The sequence below is a fragment of the Podarcis liolepis genome (genome assembly GCF_965112155.1).
Source record: "Podarcis liolepis genome assembly, chromosome: 14".
NCBI lineage: Eukaryota > Metazoa > Chordata > Lepidosauria > Squamata > Lacertidae > Podarcis > Podarcis liolepis.
This window is the reverse complement of record NC_139569.1, coordinates 20309381-20330630: the sequence shown is the minus strand read 5'-3', so window position 1 is coordinate 20330630 and position 21250 is coordinate 20309381. Positions and strand designations below refer to the sequence as shown.

At 46.0% G+C, this 21250-nt stretch overlaps 2 protein-coding genes across 4 annotated transcripts in view; both read right to left on the bottom strand.

The window, feature by feature from the left end:
- SEC14L5 (SEC14 like lipid binding 5) overlaps window positions 1-324 on the bottom strand; it is a 46124-nt gene extending 45800 nt beyond the window's left edge. The window contains exon 1 of one of the 2 annotated variants that reach the window (XM_083473666.1): window positions 36-324. The gene's annotated coding sequence lies outside the window, so the exon portion shown is untranslated. The remainder of the gene's footprint in view (window positions 1-35) is intronic. The other variant, XM_083473665.1, reaches the window with a different exon arrangement.
- A 4319-nt stretch (window positions 325-4643) lies between these two features.
- LOC310692652 (syntaxin-binding protein 4-like) overlaps window positions 4644-21250 on the bottom strand; it is a 64487-nt gene continuing 47880 nt past the window's right edge. For both annotated transcript variants that reach the window (XM_083473663.1, XM_083473664.1), the window contains exons 14-22: window positions 21044-21171; window positions 20481-20573; window positions 20111-20176; window positions 18416-18604; window positions 18019-18135; window positions 11617-11666; window positions 11029-11168; window positions 8370-8427; window positions 4644-5526 (exon numbers count right to left, since the gene is read on the bottom strand). In XM_083473663.1, coding sequence (XP_083329789.1) covers window positions 5418-5526; window positions 8370-8427; window positions 11029-11168; window positions 11617-11666; window positions 18019-18135; window positions 18416-18604; window positions 20111-20176; window positions 20481-20573; window positions 21044-21171 — 950 coding nt within the window. In that variant the 3' untranslated portion in view covers window positions 4644-5417. The remainder of the gene's footprint in view (window positions 5527-8369; window positions 8428-11028; window positions 11169-11616; window positions 11667-18018; window positions 18136-18415; window positions 18605-20110; window positions 20177-20480; window positions 20574-21043; window positions 21172-21250) is intronic.

The window sequence follows — 21250 nt, the reverse complement described above, 5'->3', positions numbered from 1 at the left end:
TCCCGGTTCCCACCCCCCTCTCAGAGGATACTCACCATCATTCACACCAAGGAGAAGCCGAAAGAAAAGCCCGCAAGCAGACCCAGACCCAGCGCTTCTGCCGGCGCCGCCGCCATCCTCCTGGTCCTGACCAGAAGGGTGGGAAGATGCAGTTTACCTCAGCGCGACGGTTCCCCTCAAATGAAGGAAAAGAGGGGAGAGGATCGGGGAGGGAGGGGGTAAGGCGGCGAAAAGGCCGGCCGGCGCGCCTCAGCCAATCAAGAGCCCGCCAAGCTCGCACGCGCTGCGGGCTCCCGCGCCCCTGCGATTTCTTGAACAACTGACTCCCCTTCGCCGCCGCGGCTAAGCGCCACGCCCACTGCGCGCGGCCGGGCCACGCCCACCTACGAGAGGAGAAGAACAAGCAGCGAAGGCGGCTTGACGGACTCCGCCCACCGGCTGCCAATCTTCCGAGAAAGCCCGCCCCTTCTCTGTCCAGGGGAAGGTGGTAGGTTAGAATTAGATCGAGCAGACGTAGCGCTGCGTGTGATAAGCAATGAATATAACGATCGGAAGGTTCGCAATCCAGAGCTTGCTTGCTTGGGAAGGGGCACAGCTCAGTAGTAGGATGTACTTATTTATTTTATTGCGTTTGTGACCCAGATTTTTCTCCCAAGAACCTCAACGTGGGCATACATGGCTCATATGCCAACTTGAATAAAATATTCAAGGAGGTGGGGGCGGGGAGGCAGGTGAGTCATGCCCCACACAATCGATTACACGAAACGGCACACGCACAACATTTGAATGGCAATGTCTATGAACTTGGGGGGGGGGTGACCCCCTCAAATATTTTATTGAGGGGCCAAAGGCTCCTATGCACATTTAATCCCCATAACAATACTGTGAGGTAGGCGAGTCTGAAAGAGTGCGATCCGGCTCAACATCAACCAGTGAGGTTCATGGCCAAGAGGGGATTTGAACCCAGGTCTGTTAGGTCCTCCTCCGACACCCAAACCACCACACCCAGCTGGCTATCTAGTAAAGCAACTCCTTTTTCCAGGCTGAAGACCCTGGGTTCAGTTCTAGACATCTACAGTAAGGGTTAAGAGAGACTTCCTGTCTGAAATCCTAGAGCTGGTGTTTAAATGTCTTTGCTGAATTATGAAAAAGCTATCAGTTGTTGTGGGATGGTGGTTTTCTGGACAATCATCTGCATTCCTGCTTCTCGGAAGATGTCCTTTCTGAAAATGTGAACCATACTGTTTAGGAATTTCCAGAGGGGTAGCCATGTAAAGCTTTGTTGCAACAAAGACAACTCCTTAAGAACAGCATATCTTGTGGCGCATTAAAAATAAGTATATTATGACATAGGTTTTCATGGGCTACAGTCCATTTCCACCAAAGCTTATGCTGTAATAAATGTGTCAGTCTTTGGCCTGGTTCATCCGCAACACTAACCTCAAGTGGACCCACAGACAAACTATGGCTTTTCTTCTACTTTCAAGCAGTTCTTAACTCATGCTTTTGTAGTTGGTGAGCATCTGGGGTACGGTGGCCAAACGAACCATGGTTAGGGGGTTGGGTTCACACATAATGCCAAGAAATAAATAAAAAAGCTATGGTTTGTAAACCAATAGCAAACCATGATTTCAGATAGTGGTTTGTTGGCTATAAACAAAACACAATTCACCTGTGGGGCAAGGTTTGGATGATGAAACAAATGATGGTGGCTTTCAAAAACAAAGACGAAATAACTCACCTACACCCAGTTACATGCCCTGAAGTTGAAACTCTCATAGATCGATTAAAAGCAGGCAAGGCCCCCGGTGATGACCTTATATCCATTGATGCCATCAAAGCAAATAAAGATTGGTGGATCCCACTTTTAGCAGCACTTTACACGTATATAAACAAAACAGCAAAATTTCCCTCAAGCTGGAGCTCTGCGTTGATTGTATTAATACATAAGAAAGGCCCACGTACAGAGCCGAGCAACTTTAGGCCAATCAGCTTGCTAAATGTCATTGGGAAGATTTACTTGGGGTACCTGCTAAACAAACTATCGAAATGGATGGAGGACGACAATATCATTGCCGATGAACAGGCGGGTTTTCGCCCTGGAAGATCTACCACAGACCAAATATTAACCTTGAACCACCTGGCGGAAAAGTATGCCGGCAAAGCCCCAAGGGTTCTTCATGTGGCTTTTATTGATCTTAAGCAGGCATTTGATCGAATCTCTAGAAAGCAGCTATGGACAAAACTGGCTGCTACAAAGATCGATCGTCGTCTCCTTCATCTGATTATCAGCCTCCATACAAACTCCTTTCTGAGAATCAGGCTAGACAATAAAGGCCTAGTCTCCAACCCTGTTACCACCACTAGAGGGGTAAGACAGGGTTGTCTATTGGCCCCAGCATTGTTTAATTTTTACATTAACTCACTGGTGACTCACATGGCCAATGATGCTTTCCACCCCCCCCAAATTAGCAGGCCGATCTCTGAATGTTCTTCTGTATGCGGATGACGCCGCACTCCTTGCCAGATCCCCTATTGGACTGAGGAGAATGCTGCAAGCTCTACATGAATACTGTGATCAGCATGAGCTCCAACCCAACTATGCTAAGACCAAGATCATGGTCTTCTCTGCCCGACCGAGACTCCATCGATGGTCGATGAACGGGATCCCCTTAGAGCAGGTTAACTGCTTTAAATATTTGGGACAAGTAATACGGTCAAATAGGTCTTTTCTGGCCCATAGAGACTATATAACAACTAACGCATCTAAAGCAGCCATCCAGATTAGATCCCTATATGCTAAGAATCAGGCTCAATAAGTGAAGATAGCTTTGAGACTCTTTCAAATGAAAGTCCTCCCCCTTCTTTTGGTGGGCATCTTTTTAGGCTCCCGTAGGGATTTTTTGAAATTGGATTCTATCCAAACGCGATTCCTTAGAGCCATCCTTAGGATTCCCCCCTCGGTAGCGGGTGTGGTTATGAGATTAGAGGTCGGCTGGCAAGCTATACGGCATGTGGCCTTGAAGACGAAGCTCTGGCTATGGCTCAAGCTTTGTTTTAAACCAGTGGGTATTTCCCCCTTGATATTGAGGGACGATTTCCAATCATCGTGGGAAAGGGAGGTCACTAACGAGGTTCAATCCTGCGGATTGTCTCACCTTTACTTTGAGTCTATGACGTACAATCAAGCTAGAGCTGTGATCTCCCAGAGACTGAGTGACATTGCCAGACAAGAGGACATAGCCCAGGTAAAACCAGGGATGTTCCTAGGGGACCAGCAAGACTTTAATTGATTGTATTGATACGGAGCTATCTGTTTAGCCCATTTTAGTGTTGGCTAAGTTCTAAAATCTTCCTGGAGCTTTTAACTGTGTGACAAATGTACTTTTTTCTGACTGACGGTCGAATAAAAAGGTTGATGACTCGTGAACTCACCTACAGTTTAATAAACCATGGTTTGGCATTGTGTGTGAACCAGGCCATTCATGTGCCACAATACTTGTTTTTATGTACTGGGAAGGAAGTTCAATTGAATGCATGGCTTCTCATTGTATACAACTATATTTCTTTTGTCTCATTATTGTTTGTCTGCAAATAAATGTTGCAGGTTTTTGAAACCCCGGTTAAAAACAGACAAACCCTGCAGAACTTCTTCTGCAAGGGGCAACAACAATGGAACAAATGAAATGAGTGTGTACACAATGGAAAATGATGCTTCTGTCCTTCTTAAATACTGTTGACTGTCTCCAGCCTAGGAAGGAGAAGGACAAGCTGGTGTGTAAACACTACAGGTAATTGAGACTCTTTTATATATACAACCTTAATCCCAGTCTAGTTCTACCTCCACTGTGAGAGGAATCATGCCTATGAATACCAGTCACTGGGAATCACAGGTGGGCAGATTGCCCTTGAACATATGTCAAGCTTGCAGGCTTCCCACAGGTGTCTACTTGGCCACTGTGATAACAGGATGCTGGTCTAGATGAGTCATTGACCTGACTCAACAGGCTAGTGATGCAGATGTGATATGGGGGCTTAGATCAGTGAATGCTCCTCCCTCATGAAAGAGAAATAGCACCCAAGGGGAGGAGGATATGAAGCAGGGCTGATGGGAAGTGTGGCTCAAGAGGCTGTGTGACCTAGGGACACATGAAACAACATTGCACCCCCATTGATTGAGCCGCAAACTGTTGGCATATGTTTTAGTGGCAAAGGTACACCAGAAAAGATTTGATATATTCAAATGCAGAAACCACCAGAGTTTGAAGTCTGCAATTTTGAATATTCACAACCACTTATATTTAAGAAACGGGACCCACATCTTTTGTTAAATTCATCCTATTCTGTTTCATTTTGATTTTTTCACACATTTTTTAAAAAGTGCAATGAGTTTATCTGTTTCTCTAACTATATACTGTAATGTTGTAAGCTGCTCAGGGATTGTGTGGTGAAGGGTTGGGAAGGAATCTTACAAATAAGCTATTAAAATACAAATATAATATCAAGGTCTTACAAACTGGGCCATTTGAAACTCCTGCCCCAGGCTTTCTTGCGTTTTTCTTGAGACTCTCAGCCAACTAACAGCACACCCATTTGCAAATTCAGCAATCTCAAAAGCTGTATCGTCATTTTATTTGCCAAAACTGTGTTCTCACATTATAGCTCTACCATATTATTTGCTAATCACATAAAAACCACTGCCTAATTTTTATTCTCTCCCCACCTCTCCCAAGCCTGCCCCTGCAATTTTTATTCTTTTTACAATGAATTGCCGTTGAGATGGGCCAGCTGGGAAGTCTTCCTCGGTCTTAATACAGTATCTGATGCTCCGTGTTGCTTTCAGTATTTTGTACATCTTCTTTCAGGGACATCTACCATACAACCATCTGGTTGTCTTCTCCTTAATCAAGGGACACAGTTCAGATACGTCTTTACAATCGACAAGAGATTCATCCAAAGACAGCTATGCAGACCTAATACAAATGACTACAACACCCTATAGCCTGAAAAAATGTACTTTAGTTTTTCATAAGAAATGCAAACGGCCTCTGGGTAGCCCCTCAGCAGCAGGCTGCTGCTCTTGTTGCTATAGGCTACTGGTTCTTCAGCCCTCTGCCTGGGAAATTCAGACATCCTATGGCAACACTTTCCCCCAGGTATTCTTTCTTGTTCTGAAGCTTCAAATCCAGGGGGAATAGCCTCATGTGCAACAATCCAGAGGTAGCCACCAAGAGGACTGACTTGTTACTTAAAGCCTTGGACGTTTGGGTTAGGAGAGTCAGTCGTCTTAAGAAGAGAAACATTCATGGGGTTCTTCTCATCAGCTGCAGACTGCTCCTTTTCTGCCTCCCAAGCAGAGTGTCCAGGCAAAGAATATACAAAATGAGGAATAGAAGGAGCGGATCGAGGCTGGAGACTTATGCAGGCTTCTCAGAGGGACCCTTGGAGGTGCTTGGAGGCTGCGGATCGCCATTGGTGCTTTCACTCGGAGGAGGAGGAGGCCACGTTGTCTTCTGGTGGAGATGGCTGGAAAAGTAAAACAGGCGTCACTCCGGGGCGGGGTTTGGGGGCAGGAGATGGAAGTGGAAAGAACACAAGGGAAGAACAAAGGAAGCAGGAAGGGATCCTGGCTCAGCTCCTAGGTTTACAGCCAGGAAGTCCTGATGTGAGAATGGGCCTCATGGGAAGAGATGTAGAGATGTTTACCCTCCGTGCATCTTTGCTGATTCTACAGATGCACTATTTGTTTCATTTATTTAGTTATGGGGATTTCACACCCCACTTTATAGTCTCAAAGGCAATGACATAATTAAAAGCACTATAATATTAATCAAGTCAATAAAAATTATTTAAAAGAATTCAAAACAGTGTAAAACCGATTGAGAACATTAGATCTTAAAGCATGCACACCAAATCATACCACAAGTGATCTAGGAACAGTTTATGTCAGCTTCACCAACTAATTAACACGGGATTTTGGGGCAGGAGGATTTCCCAGTGCACTGAACCTCATGTAGGAACCCAGCAAGAAAAGGTGACCTGGGCACATCCAGTCACTCAGGGAAGAAACCAGGTAGCGAGAGGTTTTTCTCCTCTCAACCTTTGTTGGAGGAAGTTGCTTACTTGCAACTATCTATGGTGCGGCAACTCCTGCCTTGCATCCTGAAATCAGATCATACTAGGACAGGCACCTGCCAAGGCCCACAGCTTTCCAGTCCCCATCCAATGTATCAGAGCACAATTCAAAGTGTTGGTGTTGACCTTTAAAGCCCTAAACGGCCTTGGTCCTGTATACCTGAAGGAGCATGTCCACCCCCATTGTTCAGCCAGGACACTGAGATCCAGCTCCGAGGGCCTTCTGGCGGTTCCCTCATTGCGAGAAGTGAGGTTACAGGGAACCTGACAGAGGGCCTTCTCAGTAGCAGCGCCCGCCCTGTGGAACGCCCTCCCTTCAGATGTGAAGGAAATAAGCAGCTATTTTATCTTTAAGAGACATCTGAAGGCAGCCCTGTTTAGGGAAGTTTTTAATATTTAATGCTGTATTGTTTTTAACACTTGATTGGAAGCCGCCCAGAGTGGCTGGGGAAACTCAGCCAGATGGGCGGGGTATAAATAATAAATTATTATTATTATTATTATTATTATTATTATTATTATTATTATTATTATTATTATTATTGGAAAGGGCTACTATTATTATGGGAAAGGGTGGTAGATCACCTGCTTTGCATACAGAAGATTCCAGGTTCAATCCCTGGCAACCTCAAGCAGGACCCAAATACAAGAGCACTCTCCTCTCCTGTGGCTTCCACCAACTGAACTTTAGAAGCATTATTGGCCCTGACCATCTGACCTAGTGGGAGGCAACTCCCTATGTTCATAGCCCTCCTCCTTGCTGACACTGCCTATTCGCCTCCCATCTGCAAAAGAGCAAGCAGTGGCAAGCGTGAGGGAAGATGGAGCAGTATCTTCCACTTGTCTGTCCCTCTGCCCTCTGGGCAGGTATGTCAGTGGGGCCTGGGAAGAATAGGAGGGTCTGCATAGGGCATTTGGCCAAGCCCCCACCCCAGACTTGGATCTGGAAGTGTGCACAATTTCTAATAGTCTGTGACACACACCCACACACCAAATTTTTGTTCAACAAACACCTCAGAGGTCCAAACTGCAAGCAGCTGATCTAAGTCTCAGGGGACAGAACAAATGACATGGGTGTGCTGTTTTAGGAAGCTGTGGGTGGTCTGGCAGATCATCCGGATATGAGAAGAAGAGGATTAAAGAGTTTGATCTTTAATAAACTGGATGCATTTTCAACCACATTTTTGAAGAGCCTTTAATAATTCAGATAACAAGCAGGGGGTACAGGATGGGGAAACAGACTTTCATCTTAGAACTAAGATTAGAGGATGGTGTTTAGCTGGGCGATAGAGCACCTGCTTTGCATGTGGAAGGTCCTGGGTTCAATCTCTGGCAGAAAGGGCTGGGACAGATTCCTATCTGAAACCCTAGAGAGCTGCTGCCAGTAAGAATAGGGGTAACTGAGATAGATGGACCAATGTTTTGTCTCAGCACAAGGCAGATTGCTATGTTGTCTCTTGGTAGCAATACTTACTTCAAAATGTGGTGAGCTGGCATTGTTGCATTTGGGAGCCTCTCTGGTCATTCTGCTGAGTGGGACCCCCATCATCTGCCTAAAATCTTGCCATGTAGCACCATTGGTTGTAGGATCATTACCTGGTGCTTTGAAATCTCAGGTTTGTTATGCCATTACCTAATCCCTGGTCTTCATTTCCATTGGCAATAATCTAAATATATGTAACTGCATTAAGCTCACATGTACTTCATGTTACCTTTGCCTCTCTTCCCTTTCTGCCCTCTCACCATTACCAAATGTATTTATTTATTTATTTTATTTGGACATTAGTTACTCACTACAAAGGAGCCACTAAGCTGAAGGCATAGCATAGAAACCAAAAAGAACACATTTCAATAATACAATTACAAAGACCATCAACAAATCCAGCTAAACAGCAGACCTTCAACAGCAGAAAACAGTTATAAATGAACAGCAACACTTGTAAGTATTATGCTGTAAAACTCCATATACACAGATGGTCCAGTGCAAATGGTAGTATTTCTTCTTCATTTCCATAACTAGACTATGCAAGCACAGGATTTAAAATGGTGAAATTTCAGAAGCCAGTTCTGGCTGCTACATTTCTTTATGACACCATTCATGCAACAGATACATATGCTTTGGAGAGGCAGGAGAATAAGAGAGGCAGAGACTCTGATAGGTGATTTGAAGAAGCTGCATAAACCAGAGATGGCTCACAAGCTTCCTGTTGAAGAAAAGGTGCCAAGATACTCACTCTTTGTAGTCAGGGGTGCTGTCACCAGCTGTACAGTCATCCCAGTCATACAGAAAAGCTGTCAACCGAAGTGAAAGAGTAAAAGTTCAGAAAGCACTGTCACATCAATATACAACAGGTCTAATGTGGTATTAAATGTTATCAGTTCTTAAATCAACAGCTGAACATCATAAATTAGGATCTAGTCAGGTGACCAGCAACATGGTGCACACATAGCCACACCCCCAAAGTTCTTCTCCTGCTCAGATTTTAATCTAAGCCTCAGAAGAACTCAACCCCACTCTCTTACCAACCTACTAGCCCACTCTCCCACTTGGCTCTAAGCCCATTCTCAAGCTCCACCAGGGTGTCAAAGCTGGGAATATATGTCCCATTGTATTGTTTTGTTCATCTCCATGAAGCAGGGGTGTGAGTATTGTTCTGTAACCACCTATTTTCAAACCTTAGGTAGAACTAGGGCTCAGTACCTGAGCTGACTCCTGGAATATGTGTGGCAACAAAGAATGGATGCCCCTGAGCATGTGTAGAGTACCTTTGCTGCACCACTAGCCAAAGCCATCAACACTCATACATCTGAGATGCAGGCTTCGTGTGTGTGTGTGTGTGTGTGTGTGTGTGTGTGTGTGTGTGTGTGTATACACATGGAGCAACGGAGCAGCTACTTTCTTATCCTGCGTCAGCTGAGTGGGAGGATTTTAACTGAAGGAAAGAACCGTGCAAACACATATTCCAGTGTGACTTCAGTGTTCATACACAAACACTCCCCCAAGTGGCATTGAACTGCATTACAGGGAAGGAACTTCCACAAAGAGGGTTCAAAGGGAGGCTGACTTTTGAGTAGGAAGCTGAATACTTTCAGAACAGCATTAAGCCCTCAAATTCATTGGCTTATCAATTAAATCTCAACTCACCCCAAATACATGAACCCCAGTGATGTAACTAAGTTTTCTAAAAGTGGACTTTTGAGTGCATTGCCTACAAATTGAGTCAATTTGTATGATTCGTCTTTTGTAGAACAGGGCATAGAATGTGCTGTGAAGTTTTGTACAACTTGGTTTGGGGTGTTCCTTCTTTTTCTCTAAAGCAGCTTTCAAGTCCTAGGTATGTAGAACCACTTCAAAAGATGTATGCAGCAACTGGTGAAAGGGCAGGGCTTTCAGCGGCTATGAGTATAGCTTCAGCACCTTGGACAGGGCACCCTTGATTAAAGGCTGGGAGGGATCTTCTGGTCTTAATCAGCTACAACTTAATCTTGGGATGCTTCCAGACTGTTACTAGTTTCCAGTGGGCGATTCAATCGCATACTAGCAAATTCAAGTTGTGCAATTCAAATTGGTTTGGCACTCTTTTACAACAAACCCTCTTCCTTCCCTCCAAATCCCCCCCACCCCTTATTCATAAGGTATGGGAAATGCATTAGAAAAGTGTGAGATAACAATTGGTGGAGGCAACATCATATAACCTCCCCCCAAACAATTAAGAATGAATGTTCAATAAACAGGTGATGTCATTGAAACCTCCCTCCTCAAAAAATAATTATGATGAATGGTTAATAAACAAGTTGCCTGGAAGTGATCTTGGAAAAGACCCCTGTGCAAAATTGTCTATAGAGATTTGTGTCTCATGTTTAACAGCCCCATGTCTATTACATGGGCTGCCCATGCATCAAGCATCTCAGCTGCTTCCCCTCTTGGGTTTGTATGGGCAACCTTTTTCAGTCCATGGGCCACATTCCCTTCTGGAAAAGTTTCTGGTGGGGTGACATATGCCAGTGCTGGGTGGGGCCAGAGGCAAAAGTGAGTGGAGCAGCAAATGTAAATTTTACCCTTTTAGAGTAGACTAGTTTCTCTGTTCTCCATCCAGAGAAGCAGGAGGCATGATCAGAGTTCAAGGAACACAGCACCAGCCACGCAAAAACATTGGGCGTAGGAAGCAGTTCTGAGGGCCATAGAGAGAGGCTCAGAGAGTCATATTTGACACCCATGCCTGGGATTCCCCACCCCTGCTCTAGGGAGAGACTTCTAAATTTATACATAAATTTCTATGCCACCATATCAAAGAAATGATCTAACCAAAGCAGGGTTCATAAAATCAAAGGTTAAAAACATAAAAAGTAAAAGATTGACAGAACCGAAAACTGGGTCACATGGCAGGCTACGTTTGTGTAAATAAAAATGCTTTAAGCTAGTGCCTGAACCCAAACCCAGAGGACACCTGCTTAATGTACAAAGCCACCAAATTCCACAATAACAGGGCTGCTTTCATTGCACCTGCCAAATTGATGTTATATGGGACAGTTTGCAACGCTACTCTGGAATATCTCAGAGAACAGGCAGGAACACCTTAAATTTGACCCAGTAGCCAATGGAGACTGGTCCATCAGGGCTAAGATGACACTACTCCACCAGCCTCCAATTGCCCTCAGCCAACCCTCACCTACCCCCATTCTCACTTACTACCGGTTTATAGGCTGGTGTCTTGTAGAACTCAGGACCGAGGAGGATGTGGAGCAACCTGGAGTTAGTCGGCTGCACATGCCATTGGCTCTTAGCTTCTGCAGTACCAGTTCCAATGGGCCACCAGTGCCAGCAGCATGTTGGCAGTCAGTACCAATTCTTCATCAATGAGATAAACCAGCTCCAAGCTGCAAGGAACTCACCTTCCTTTGTGGCATTAGATGATGAGATGGGCTCCAAGAGTTCTTTTGCCTCTGCTATCAACAAGCCTGCAAGATCTGGAGGTGGAAGAGGAGCTTCTGTTGTTCTTCCTGTTTTATCCTCATCTGCTTGACTGTCAGCTCTTACAAGAGAGAAAAAAAGATATTGTTTCCCTTTTTTCTTTAAGATGGACATGCTAAACAAGCAAGGGAAGTGCCCCCACCACCCTGACCTGGTTTCACTCTCATCTGAGCCACAAACTCACTAGGTTGCCTTAAGCAGGCCACCACACTAAGGGGAGTGGGAGGGCCTTTTGCAGTCCAAGGGCTGCATGCCCTCTTGCGCAACATCGTGGGGTGGACACATGTCGGTGGTGGGCAGGGCAAGAAGCAAAAAAAGTGGCCAGATCAATGAATGTGATTCTTAGCTTTGTACAGTCAGCTACATCCCAGTCACACCAAAGCCAGAGGTTTTTATGCATGCACAAACATCCCTACCCCTCCATCCAGGCAAACAGGAGGCATGCTCACAATTCAAAGGCACCTGACACAAGCAACTGAGGAAGAACAATTCCCACACGCCATTCTTACCTCTTCTCCTCCGGTAATGTGCTAGATGTGCTCAAAAGCTTATGGGCATTCTGTGTGAAAATAGAAATGGAGTGGGGGGGAGGGAATGGCTTTCAGAATTACAGGAACAAATCTCACACCAAACACAGTGCAGTTTTTTATTAATTTTGCTGAGCTCATTGTCAAGTCAGTGCCCTGACTTCTGATCCCAAGTAGTCAATCCACAGCAAAATAAACAATCTATACAAGTCAGTCAAAGCCATTTAATGTTGTCCCCATCTTCAAAAAGGGTGTCAGCTCCCAAGATGGCCGCCGTGTAAGGTTCCTCCTTCCAGTTCTCTCCGACCCCTTCTCCCGATTTGGATTTTACAACCACTGGAGTAAGCTATTTACTTAAGTTTTGCATTTTGCCAGACAAGTAATTGCTGGACTCTCCACTGGTGTGATGCCAGATTTTAATTAAGTTTGACGAAGGAGGATTGCTTTGGATTGATCTGGGATGCGGCTGTAGAAATGGCGACGAGGTAAGACACATCTGCCGGTGCTCATTTCGAATCCTCCCTAAAATCGGTGTTGCGGCTCTCAGCCTTTCAAGTTCTTGCTGAAGACTGCACCAGGGTGTTGGAGCCCATGCCAGGAGTTCAAATTGCTGATAATCTGTAAAGTCTGCATCGTAAATCATATTTAACGAGCAGATAACTGTATCCTCCGGCAGCCTTCGACTCACTGGTTTTCCGCCAGCTCACATCAGCTTGTATTTCTATTTTTACTACCTTTTATTACCTTTTATTACCTTTTAAGCACTGCTATTTTAAAAGACTCGCAACGATGGGCCAAGGCAAACGCCTAAGGGACTGTGACGAGGCTTTGCCCTCCCCAAGAGCCAAACAATCTAAAACCGAACCCCCTGTGTCTGGCAAATGGAATGTCCCCACTGATCACTGCTACAGGGTGAAAACTCAGAACCGCTTTCACCCTCTAATGTCACCAGAAACAACGTCAACACCAGAGGAATTACTTTTACCCCAGATTAAAACTGTGGACGGCAAGCTCGGAGGAAGAGGGAGTGTCCCACTGGGGGTGGTGCAGGACGCCGGAGCCGAGGACTGCGCAAGACAAGAACACCATGAACATCTCCACCTTGTGGTCAGAACCCTTAACTGCATATTCAAGAAGATTGATGTGCTATCCTCCCAGCTATGTAACCTTGAACAGAAAATTGATAACCTCTGGTCAAAGTCTAAACCAACTGTAGTTATGGGGGAAATGAAGTGCCAGAGAGCCTTACCCTCAACCAAAAAAGGAAGTGTGATCCCTAAATATAAACCAAATCCTGCACTGAAACAAGCATTGTCTTTGCAACCTAAGAAAATCTGCCTAAACATCGGGGCAGGGTCAGCAAGGTGGCTCACTCTGGATGGGGTCAAAAAGCATCTAAGCAATCTCCTAAACATAGAAATCACACAATGTGATCTCATTGCAGTATTACCTTTGAACCAGCAACTCAGACAACAGAAAGTGATGCTTGCGTTTTACTCTCCAAGGATCCCTTCAGCTATCATCAGGCAGAAATCACTCTTGGCTAGGTATGATATCATCCCAACAAGAGTTTTTATGGATAGCATGATCCATCCCCTTCTACTTGCCGGTAACGACACGGAGCGGACCCTGTCGGAGAGGTCGGGAGCACCTCGGGACATTGAGCCTCCTTTTTCGGAGGATATCCATCCGTACCAAAACTGGACTTACCCCACGTCCCCACGAGCTCCAAAGGAACCCACTGGCGCAAGTAATTCTCTGACCCCACCGGAGGAAAGAGAACTTTTAGCCACCTTTGGCGACCTTCCACCGAGGGAACAGCAAGAAATAATTGATAGACTAGAAGTACTTAATCATCAGCTCATACATGTCCAGAAGAACGGAAAAGTCCTGCCCACTTCTCAGGATAACCTTGCCAGCTTTTCGGAGTCGTGTTTTAAGGAAGTAGGAAGTCTTCCATACCTCAGCCCAGCTCCTAAACCCATGCCTCCCCCACTTGTGGGCAAATCCCACCGACGCTTGGCAGACCCAGGTTCTGCCTCACAAGTTGGCCTCTCATCCCAACTCTTGATAAATTTTGACTCGCCCCCCAAGAGTCCCCCGCCGAAGAGTGTAACTCAGAGTCCTTTCCATCAAAACAATTCCTTACCATCCAATCCATCAATGCCGGAACTGGAGTCCTCATATTCCCCTGAGCGGCATAGACCCGACATACAATCAGTACCTGTACGTCAAGCATCCCCAGTACCTTCGCTAGCATCAGGTCAGGGGAGTGTTCCACTTACATCAAAAAATGACCCGGATTGGACTGAAGACCCGCCCGGACACATAAATCAAATGGTTTCATCGGCGACCTTTAGACCTCGCGGTGGGGCAGTCTCAGCAAATCCTGTGGAGTCTCCCACTGAAGTGTCCGCCCTTGGGCCAGCCAGCGGGAGACCCGTTCTGTCGCCCCAGTCTGAACACCTCACTACCAACTTCAAGATTAGGCACCTCCAGCAGGTGCCTGCCATGCAAAGCAAGATAACTGACTTTTTTGTGGGGTCTGCCCTGCCTCCAAAGAACTCACTTCTCTCCCTGAATTGACAGCGAATTGAACACAACAGGAACTCCCCCCTATCAGTCCTCAGCTGGAACATCGCGGGCTGGAGGGGAAAAAAGCATGAGCCAGAATTCTTGGAGTTTATTAACCTGTTTCATATCATCTTGTTCCAAGAATCGTGGGAAGTAGAGAAAATTGTCCTAAATGGCTTTGAGCTGCTACAACTCCCTGCCTGCCCCTCCCGGAAAGGAGGCCGCCCTAAAGGGGGCCTAATAATAGGCATCTCCCTCAACTTACATTCTAAATTTACTCTAGTACAGGCCTTGCCTCCCTACGCCCTTACCGGGCTGATTACGGGGGAAAAGATCTCGCTCCTAGTTACAAATGTTTACTTGCCTCCTGGGGGTTCTTCTCTCGAACTGGGCTCTAAATGGGGCTCGCTAGAAGAGCATTTGCTCTCATGCTATGTTAAGTTCCCTAACACCCCGGCCATTATAGGTGGCGATTTTAATGCCCGCACAGCAGCAAACTGGGACTCGCTGACCAAAGCCAAATGGTGGGTTACCCCAAACCTTGATAATTACGACCTGGAACATATCATGAGGAGAACTTCTAAAGACCACAGAGCAAATGAGGCTGGGGTACTCCTCTATCAAATGGCCATCCGTTTGAATTTGGTGCCCTTAAATGGCACATGCCTCCCTGATATTCCAGGGGATTTCACTCACCTGAGCGTTAAATCAAACAGCGTCCTCGATTACCTGTTGGTCTCTAGGGATCTACTTAAGTGTATTTCCACTTTTAAGATCGAGAATGTACAATTTAGTGATCATCTTCCCCTTGTAGCTAAGCTTTCCCTGAACTGGCAGCAGGAGGCTCATAGACATGCGACCCAGATGGTAACCAACGAATCTCTCCAAGTAAGAGGAATCAAATGGTCGGAGACCCAGGCTCAAAGGTACCAGGAATTCTTTCAAAAAGAAATCCTCAGGCCCCATTCCAACATAGGCTCTGCCTCAGACGAGCATAGCATAGTGTTGAAGCGCTTCCACCATCATACGACTGATCTTACGTCCTTCTTTAGGTTACCACCCAAAAATTTAAATCGAATCGAGTATACTCACGGTGCCCCCTGGTATAATTCTCAGTGCAAACAAGCAAGACAGCGCCTCCGTGCTATATATAATGTATATAAGATCTCCGATGCATCTACTCTGCCAGCTAGTTATGCCCAAGCCAAGCAAGTCTACAAACGCACGCAGAAAACCGCCAAGCGTGAGTGGCAACATAATCGTTGGCAGGCTTTGATTACTGCTTCAAAACCACACAGATCCAGGGAATTCTGGTCTTTGATTAACAGAAGGGTGAGGAAATACCCAAGGGCAGTCATCTCTGCACCGACATGGGAATTGTTCCTGAAGAAATGCTTCTCACAGGCAGATGCTCCCTCCGACCATCTGATGCATCTGTTTACCCACCTACCTATCTGGCCTCCCACCGATCCTGACGAAATAGCCAAGCTAATAGCTCAGCTGAAACCGGGCAAAGCCCCTGGGCCCGACTTGATCCCTGCTGAAGCCATCAAACTACACCCAAAATGGTGGGCCGGCATCTTGGCCAAAACCTTCGATGCAATCAACACTTCCGGTCTCATCCCCAAAGTATGGAAGGAGGCCATTATAGTACCAATTCATAAAAAAGGTTCTCCAACGGAGCCGGAAAACTACCGCAACATCAGCCTCCTCTCGATCATAGGGAAAATTTATGCCAGCTTTTTGCTGACTAAATTATTGCGATGGGTAGATGAGACTAACCAGATTGGCCACGAACAAGCAGGGTTCAGAACTAAACGTTCTACAACAGATCATGCAATAATTCTTTATCATCTGGCACGGAAGTACTCCTCCCCTCCCCGGGGCAACCTCTGTGCTGCCTTCTTAGATCTAAAGGCAGCCTTTGACAGCGTTCCTAGAAATATTCTTTGGGAGAAACTTGCGAAACAGGGCATTGATAGAAGACTCTTATGGCTCATAAGTCAGCTCCACGAAGGTACCTTTGCCAGAGTGAGACTTACTCCTGCGGGCGACCTCACAAATTCGATACCAATAAACAAGGGAGTGCGCCAAGGATGTATATTGGCTCCCTGCCTATTCAACCTTTTCATCAGCGACATGCGAGCACCCCTAGTTAACTCATCTCCAAGTACACACGCGCCTAGACTAGCGGATTACCGCTGCCCACTCCTTTTATATGCGGACGACGCGGTAATTCTATCTTATACACGTGTTGGACTAACCAGAGCTCTGAAGATCTTTGCCACGTATTGCCAACTCAACCAATTAACCATCAATCATGCTAAGTCCAAGATTCTGATCTTCTCCAGAAGCCGGAGATTATACAAATGGAAGCTTGGTGGAGCAAAAATAGAGCAAGTCCTAAAATTTCAATATCTAGGAGTTATTTTTCAATACAACTTGGGATGGAAAGCTCAAATTCAACACCTACTTAACAAGGCCAAAACCCTGTCATATGCGCTCCTCCGATTTTTCTTTTCGGATGGAGCTCTGCATGTTCCCTCGGCCCTAAAGGTGTTCAAGGCAAAAGTGGTTGCAGTGCTTGCTTATGCTGCCCCGCTCTGGGCCGTGATGACAGATCTTGCTCCCCTTGAGACTCTGCAAAGCCAATTCCTACGCCGGCTCCTAATGCTCCCCCTGTGCGTAAGCAACGCAGCCATGCGACTAGAATTGAAGATCGCATCCTTAGAAACTTGCCTGTGGAAGCAAGTCTTCAATTACTGGTTATCATTGTGGCATAGATTACCAAACCATTACCTTGTCCAATGCCTATGGCGAGATGAATTCTCCAGCCTTTGGACTAGTAAAATTCATGCCAAACTCCTGAGCTATGGAATCTCTCCTTCAGATTCCCTAAAACTAGATCAAATCACTGCTCAAAGACTGATCCGTCAAAGACTGGATGACATCGACTTGCAGCAAAATTATACGCTGGGGGGAGGTGTTTGTTCGCCCCAGAACATTGGTATCACTTTAACTTATTGCGTTCCATCATACCTCTCCTCCCTTTCGAATGTTGCCCATAGACTGGCCTTCACCAAAGCGAGGTTCAACGTTTTCCCCTCCAATGTCCTGAGACATAGATTCTCAAAGGGCCAAGTCCCCGCCACGTGCGAATGTGATAAGGTGACGCCGGAGTCGCTCCAGCACATTATGTTCACTTGCCCCCTGTTCAATGTGCCACGGGCAAATTTGTTGGGATCAATCATACAGAAACTAGAGGGCACCCCACCAAAATTCCACCTTGCCCAAATCTTGCAGGATAAGGATTCCCACACGACCCTGAAAGTGGCTAGGTTCCTGGTCGCTGTCCTCTCCCAAAAGCGACGCCAAGGAGCGCTACAAGCTAATTAAGGCGTAGCATGCCTTTCCATCTTACAGTATTTTATTGTTATAGTGGTGTTTTAGCGACTGTTTTTTCTTTTCCCCACGGCACAAGCTGTCACTTATGTGTTGTTTTTACCTGTATGGGCCTATGGCCGCAATAAATATTATCTATCTAGGGTGGGGGGAGAAGACCCAGGCAACTACTGACCAGTCAGCTTGATGTCAGTACCAGGAAAGCTCCAGCTACGAAAGCTGAGGCTGCTGAAGGGGCCAGAGACCATTTTGCGGTCAATCCTGGAAGACCTGCTTCCTGCCTTGTAGGCATTTCCCACTTGGCCTGAGAGGGCAGGGCCCTGACTGACTCCAGCTACAAAAGCCGAGACTGCTGGGGCACTGTTTAGGGGGTGGGTTGGCCGAGAGTGGGCGGCACTGCCACATCACCTGCACAAATAAGAGCAGCTTCCTATTGTGGATCTCCAGGCGTTTCCGCGTGACCTCAGACTTTCTCAACTGCCCGTCAACCAGGGACAAGCGCCTTTTCAGCTCTAGGACATCACTCTGTTTTGGAGAGAGAAGCAGAAGAGGTTAGAAGGATTGGGACAGAAGGAGCTGTCTTGGGAAAATAGGCTTTCCCATGGGAGAAAGCATGGGAGTTGAGGCAAGGACTTCACTTGACAGCCAGCAGGATGGGCTGCCATCCCTCTCCCCATCTTTCCCAGTAAGAACGTCATGACTGCCAAGATTGTCTTGCCCCATATAGGCTCACTTGACCAACTCCATCTGCCTCCACATTCCAGAAAATTACATTTTCTATTACCTCCTCTCACTGCAGACTGACCTCTGCTTCCGAAACCTGTTTCGTCTTCTTCCCCACCAGCTGAGTCTTCAGCTCTGTGATCTCAGCCTCCAGCAAATGGATCACTTCTTCGTAATCTTGCTCCGCGCTGTGGGCTTGCCGCTGGGACACCTCTGCTACCTGCAGCTTGTTATGCAGGGTTCGGTTCTCTGAGAGGAAGCCCAGTGCCTTCTGGGAATGGGGGAACAGAAGCGGGATGTTACTCCTAAAGTGCAACAATCAGTTCCTTCCCTTTTCCTGAAACTATATCCTTTACATGTCCATCAATAAAACTCCCCATCACGAGGGCCAGATTTATACCCAAACTAAGTAAGCTACAACCTAGGACTTCTGAATAAATTTTAAGAATCCCACAAAGCCTAAATTTCAAGTTTTACAAAACTGGTATAAAAAGAGACAAGGGAAAACAGACATTGTCAATGTGGCAGAATTATTCTTTTGTCGGGTGGGGAGGGGGCTATCAATCTGAATGATGCCCTAATTCCCTTCCAGTTCTTGGGGTCCCATACCTAGCCAGGGTTTGAATCTCAAGGTAGGATTCTATTAGGAATACTAGTCAGACAAGTTTCTTTGTAAGACAATGACCTTAGCGGGCCACTTAAGTGTCCTCATCAGCATCCCAAAAAGATTAGCTAAGTTGCAAGAGCTACAACTAAGAGATGGTTCCCTCCAGGCTAATGCGTAGGCCTTTTCTCCACCGCACTCACCTAGCTGCTACCTAGAAGAACAATAAACAGTGTGTGTGAGAGAGAGAGCTGTGCAAAAAGCAGGTTGGAAGCTGGACACAAAGATATACTTTGACTAATGGAGAAGCAAGATCTGTTCAGGTGTTAATGCTGTGAGCACCCTCTCCCCCCAAATCTTATGCTCAGGTTGTATATAAGTGTAAGTATAGCCATATAGCCTAAGGACACCACAGTCTCTGCTGTCCCTCATTCCAGGAAACCAAACCCTGAGTAAGCCCTGGAATTCCAGGAATCTCTCACCACTAGGGTGGCAAGTAGCAATACGTAATTGCTACATCATTATTTGTCACATTGTACTTATAAATCTGTGCAGAAATAACTGATCTGCTTTTCATATATGCTAAAGAAGAATTAATAAAGTATTTTCAAGTTACAGTGGTACCTCGGGTTACATACGCTTTAGGTTACATACGCTTCAGGTTACACACTCCGCTAACCCAGAAATAATGCTTCAGGTTAAGAACTTTGCTTCAGGATAAGAACAGAAATCAGGCTCCGGCGGCGCTGTGGCAGCAGGAGGCCCCATTTGCTAAAGTGGAGCTTCAGGTTAAGAACAGTTTCAGGTTAAGAACGGACCTCTGGAACGAATTAAGTACTTAACCCAAGGTACCACTGTATTTTTATTGCAAGATATATGTTTTAGATGCATCTTTCATCTGGATTTCTGCATTGTGACCTGTGACTGTAATTCTACTCATCTGAAGAAGGACCACAGCTAAGTAGTATAGCATCCATCTCCAGCAACAGCTGGGAAAGTTCCCAGTTTGGTACCCAAGAGGGTCGCTGCCAGTCAATGCAGACAATAATGAGATAGTAGGACCCATGGTCTGATTCAGTATAAGGCAGCTTCCTGTGTTCTTGTTAATTACCTGCACAAAAAATGCCAATGAAGAAATCAAGAGTGTAATCAATCACCCAGCTTTTCACTGACCTGGTTCAGTCTCTGAAGCTCATCTTCCATGGACTTCTTGTTGCTTTCTACCTCCTTCAGGAGAGACTAGGAGACAAATCGCAATGTCACAAACTCACCCAGCCAGCCAGGCAATACTGTCCAACCCCAAAGAAAAACACTGCCCTGGACAGATCTGCAACTTCACCATCCACTTAAAAAATGCATGCAGAAATCCTCAGGTTCAACTGCATTTCCAGGAAAGAATAAGAATAGTCCCCCGTATGAAACTGCCAGACAATACTGAGTTAGACGGCCTTTCTTAGTATATGGCAGCTTGTGGCGTCTTTCAGCTTTTGTGAGTATGGCATCAAAATGCTTGGAATCAAACCCACCTGGGTGAGCCTCTCACCTTTAACCTCCGGACTTCTTGCCGCAGGTCTGTCATTTCCAGCTGTAGCTGCTCCAACTCTTCACTGTCATTGCAACTGACGGAGTCGAAAGTCTGTAAGTAAGGATTTCCAGCAGCTGTGTTAGTCTTGTTGCAATGAAAGTCACAAAGAGTCTTGTGGCACCTTAAAGACTAACACATTCATTATGGGTGTTTCATTTCCTTCTGATCTCATCCCCCAAATCATGTACATAATCATGTAACTCGGAATAACACTTCATGTAACCGATGAAGTGGACTGTGGTTTGCGAAAACTTGTGCCATAAAATGTTTGTTTGCGCCGATCATTGCAATGCATCCCCAATTATTATTACTGCATAATTATAAGGTTGTATAATGTTCGAAGGGTGTATGGCTGTGAGGGGGTGTGACTATGACGAAAGGACTATGCTTGTCTTAATTTGGCACTGCACTACTGGCTATCATTAAGTAAGCACACACACACACACACACTTCAGAAGATGGGCACAGTTCCCCAGCTGGGAGCAAAGGAAGAAGAAACTTTGAACTAGCCCAAGGCTGACCAGAGAATGGAAAGCTGATGTGTCCAGTAGGGTGGCCACTTCATGCTGAGTAAAGAGCACTGAGTTGGAATTGAGGCCGGCCTCCTCAAGCTCCTCTGGCAGCAGATCCCTCAGGGCTTGGAGGAAGTCTGCGATGGAAAAGGAAAGGGTTAGAAGATGTGCACAGTGGCGAGAGACCGATGAGATCTCTTGGTGCAGCAATAACTC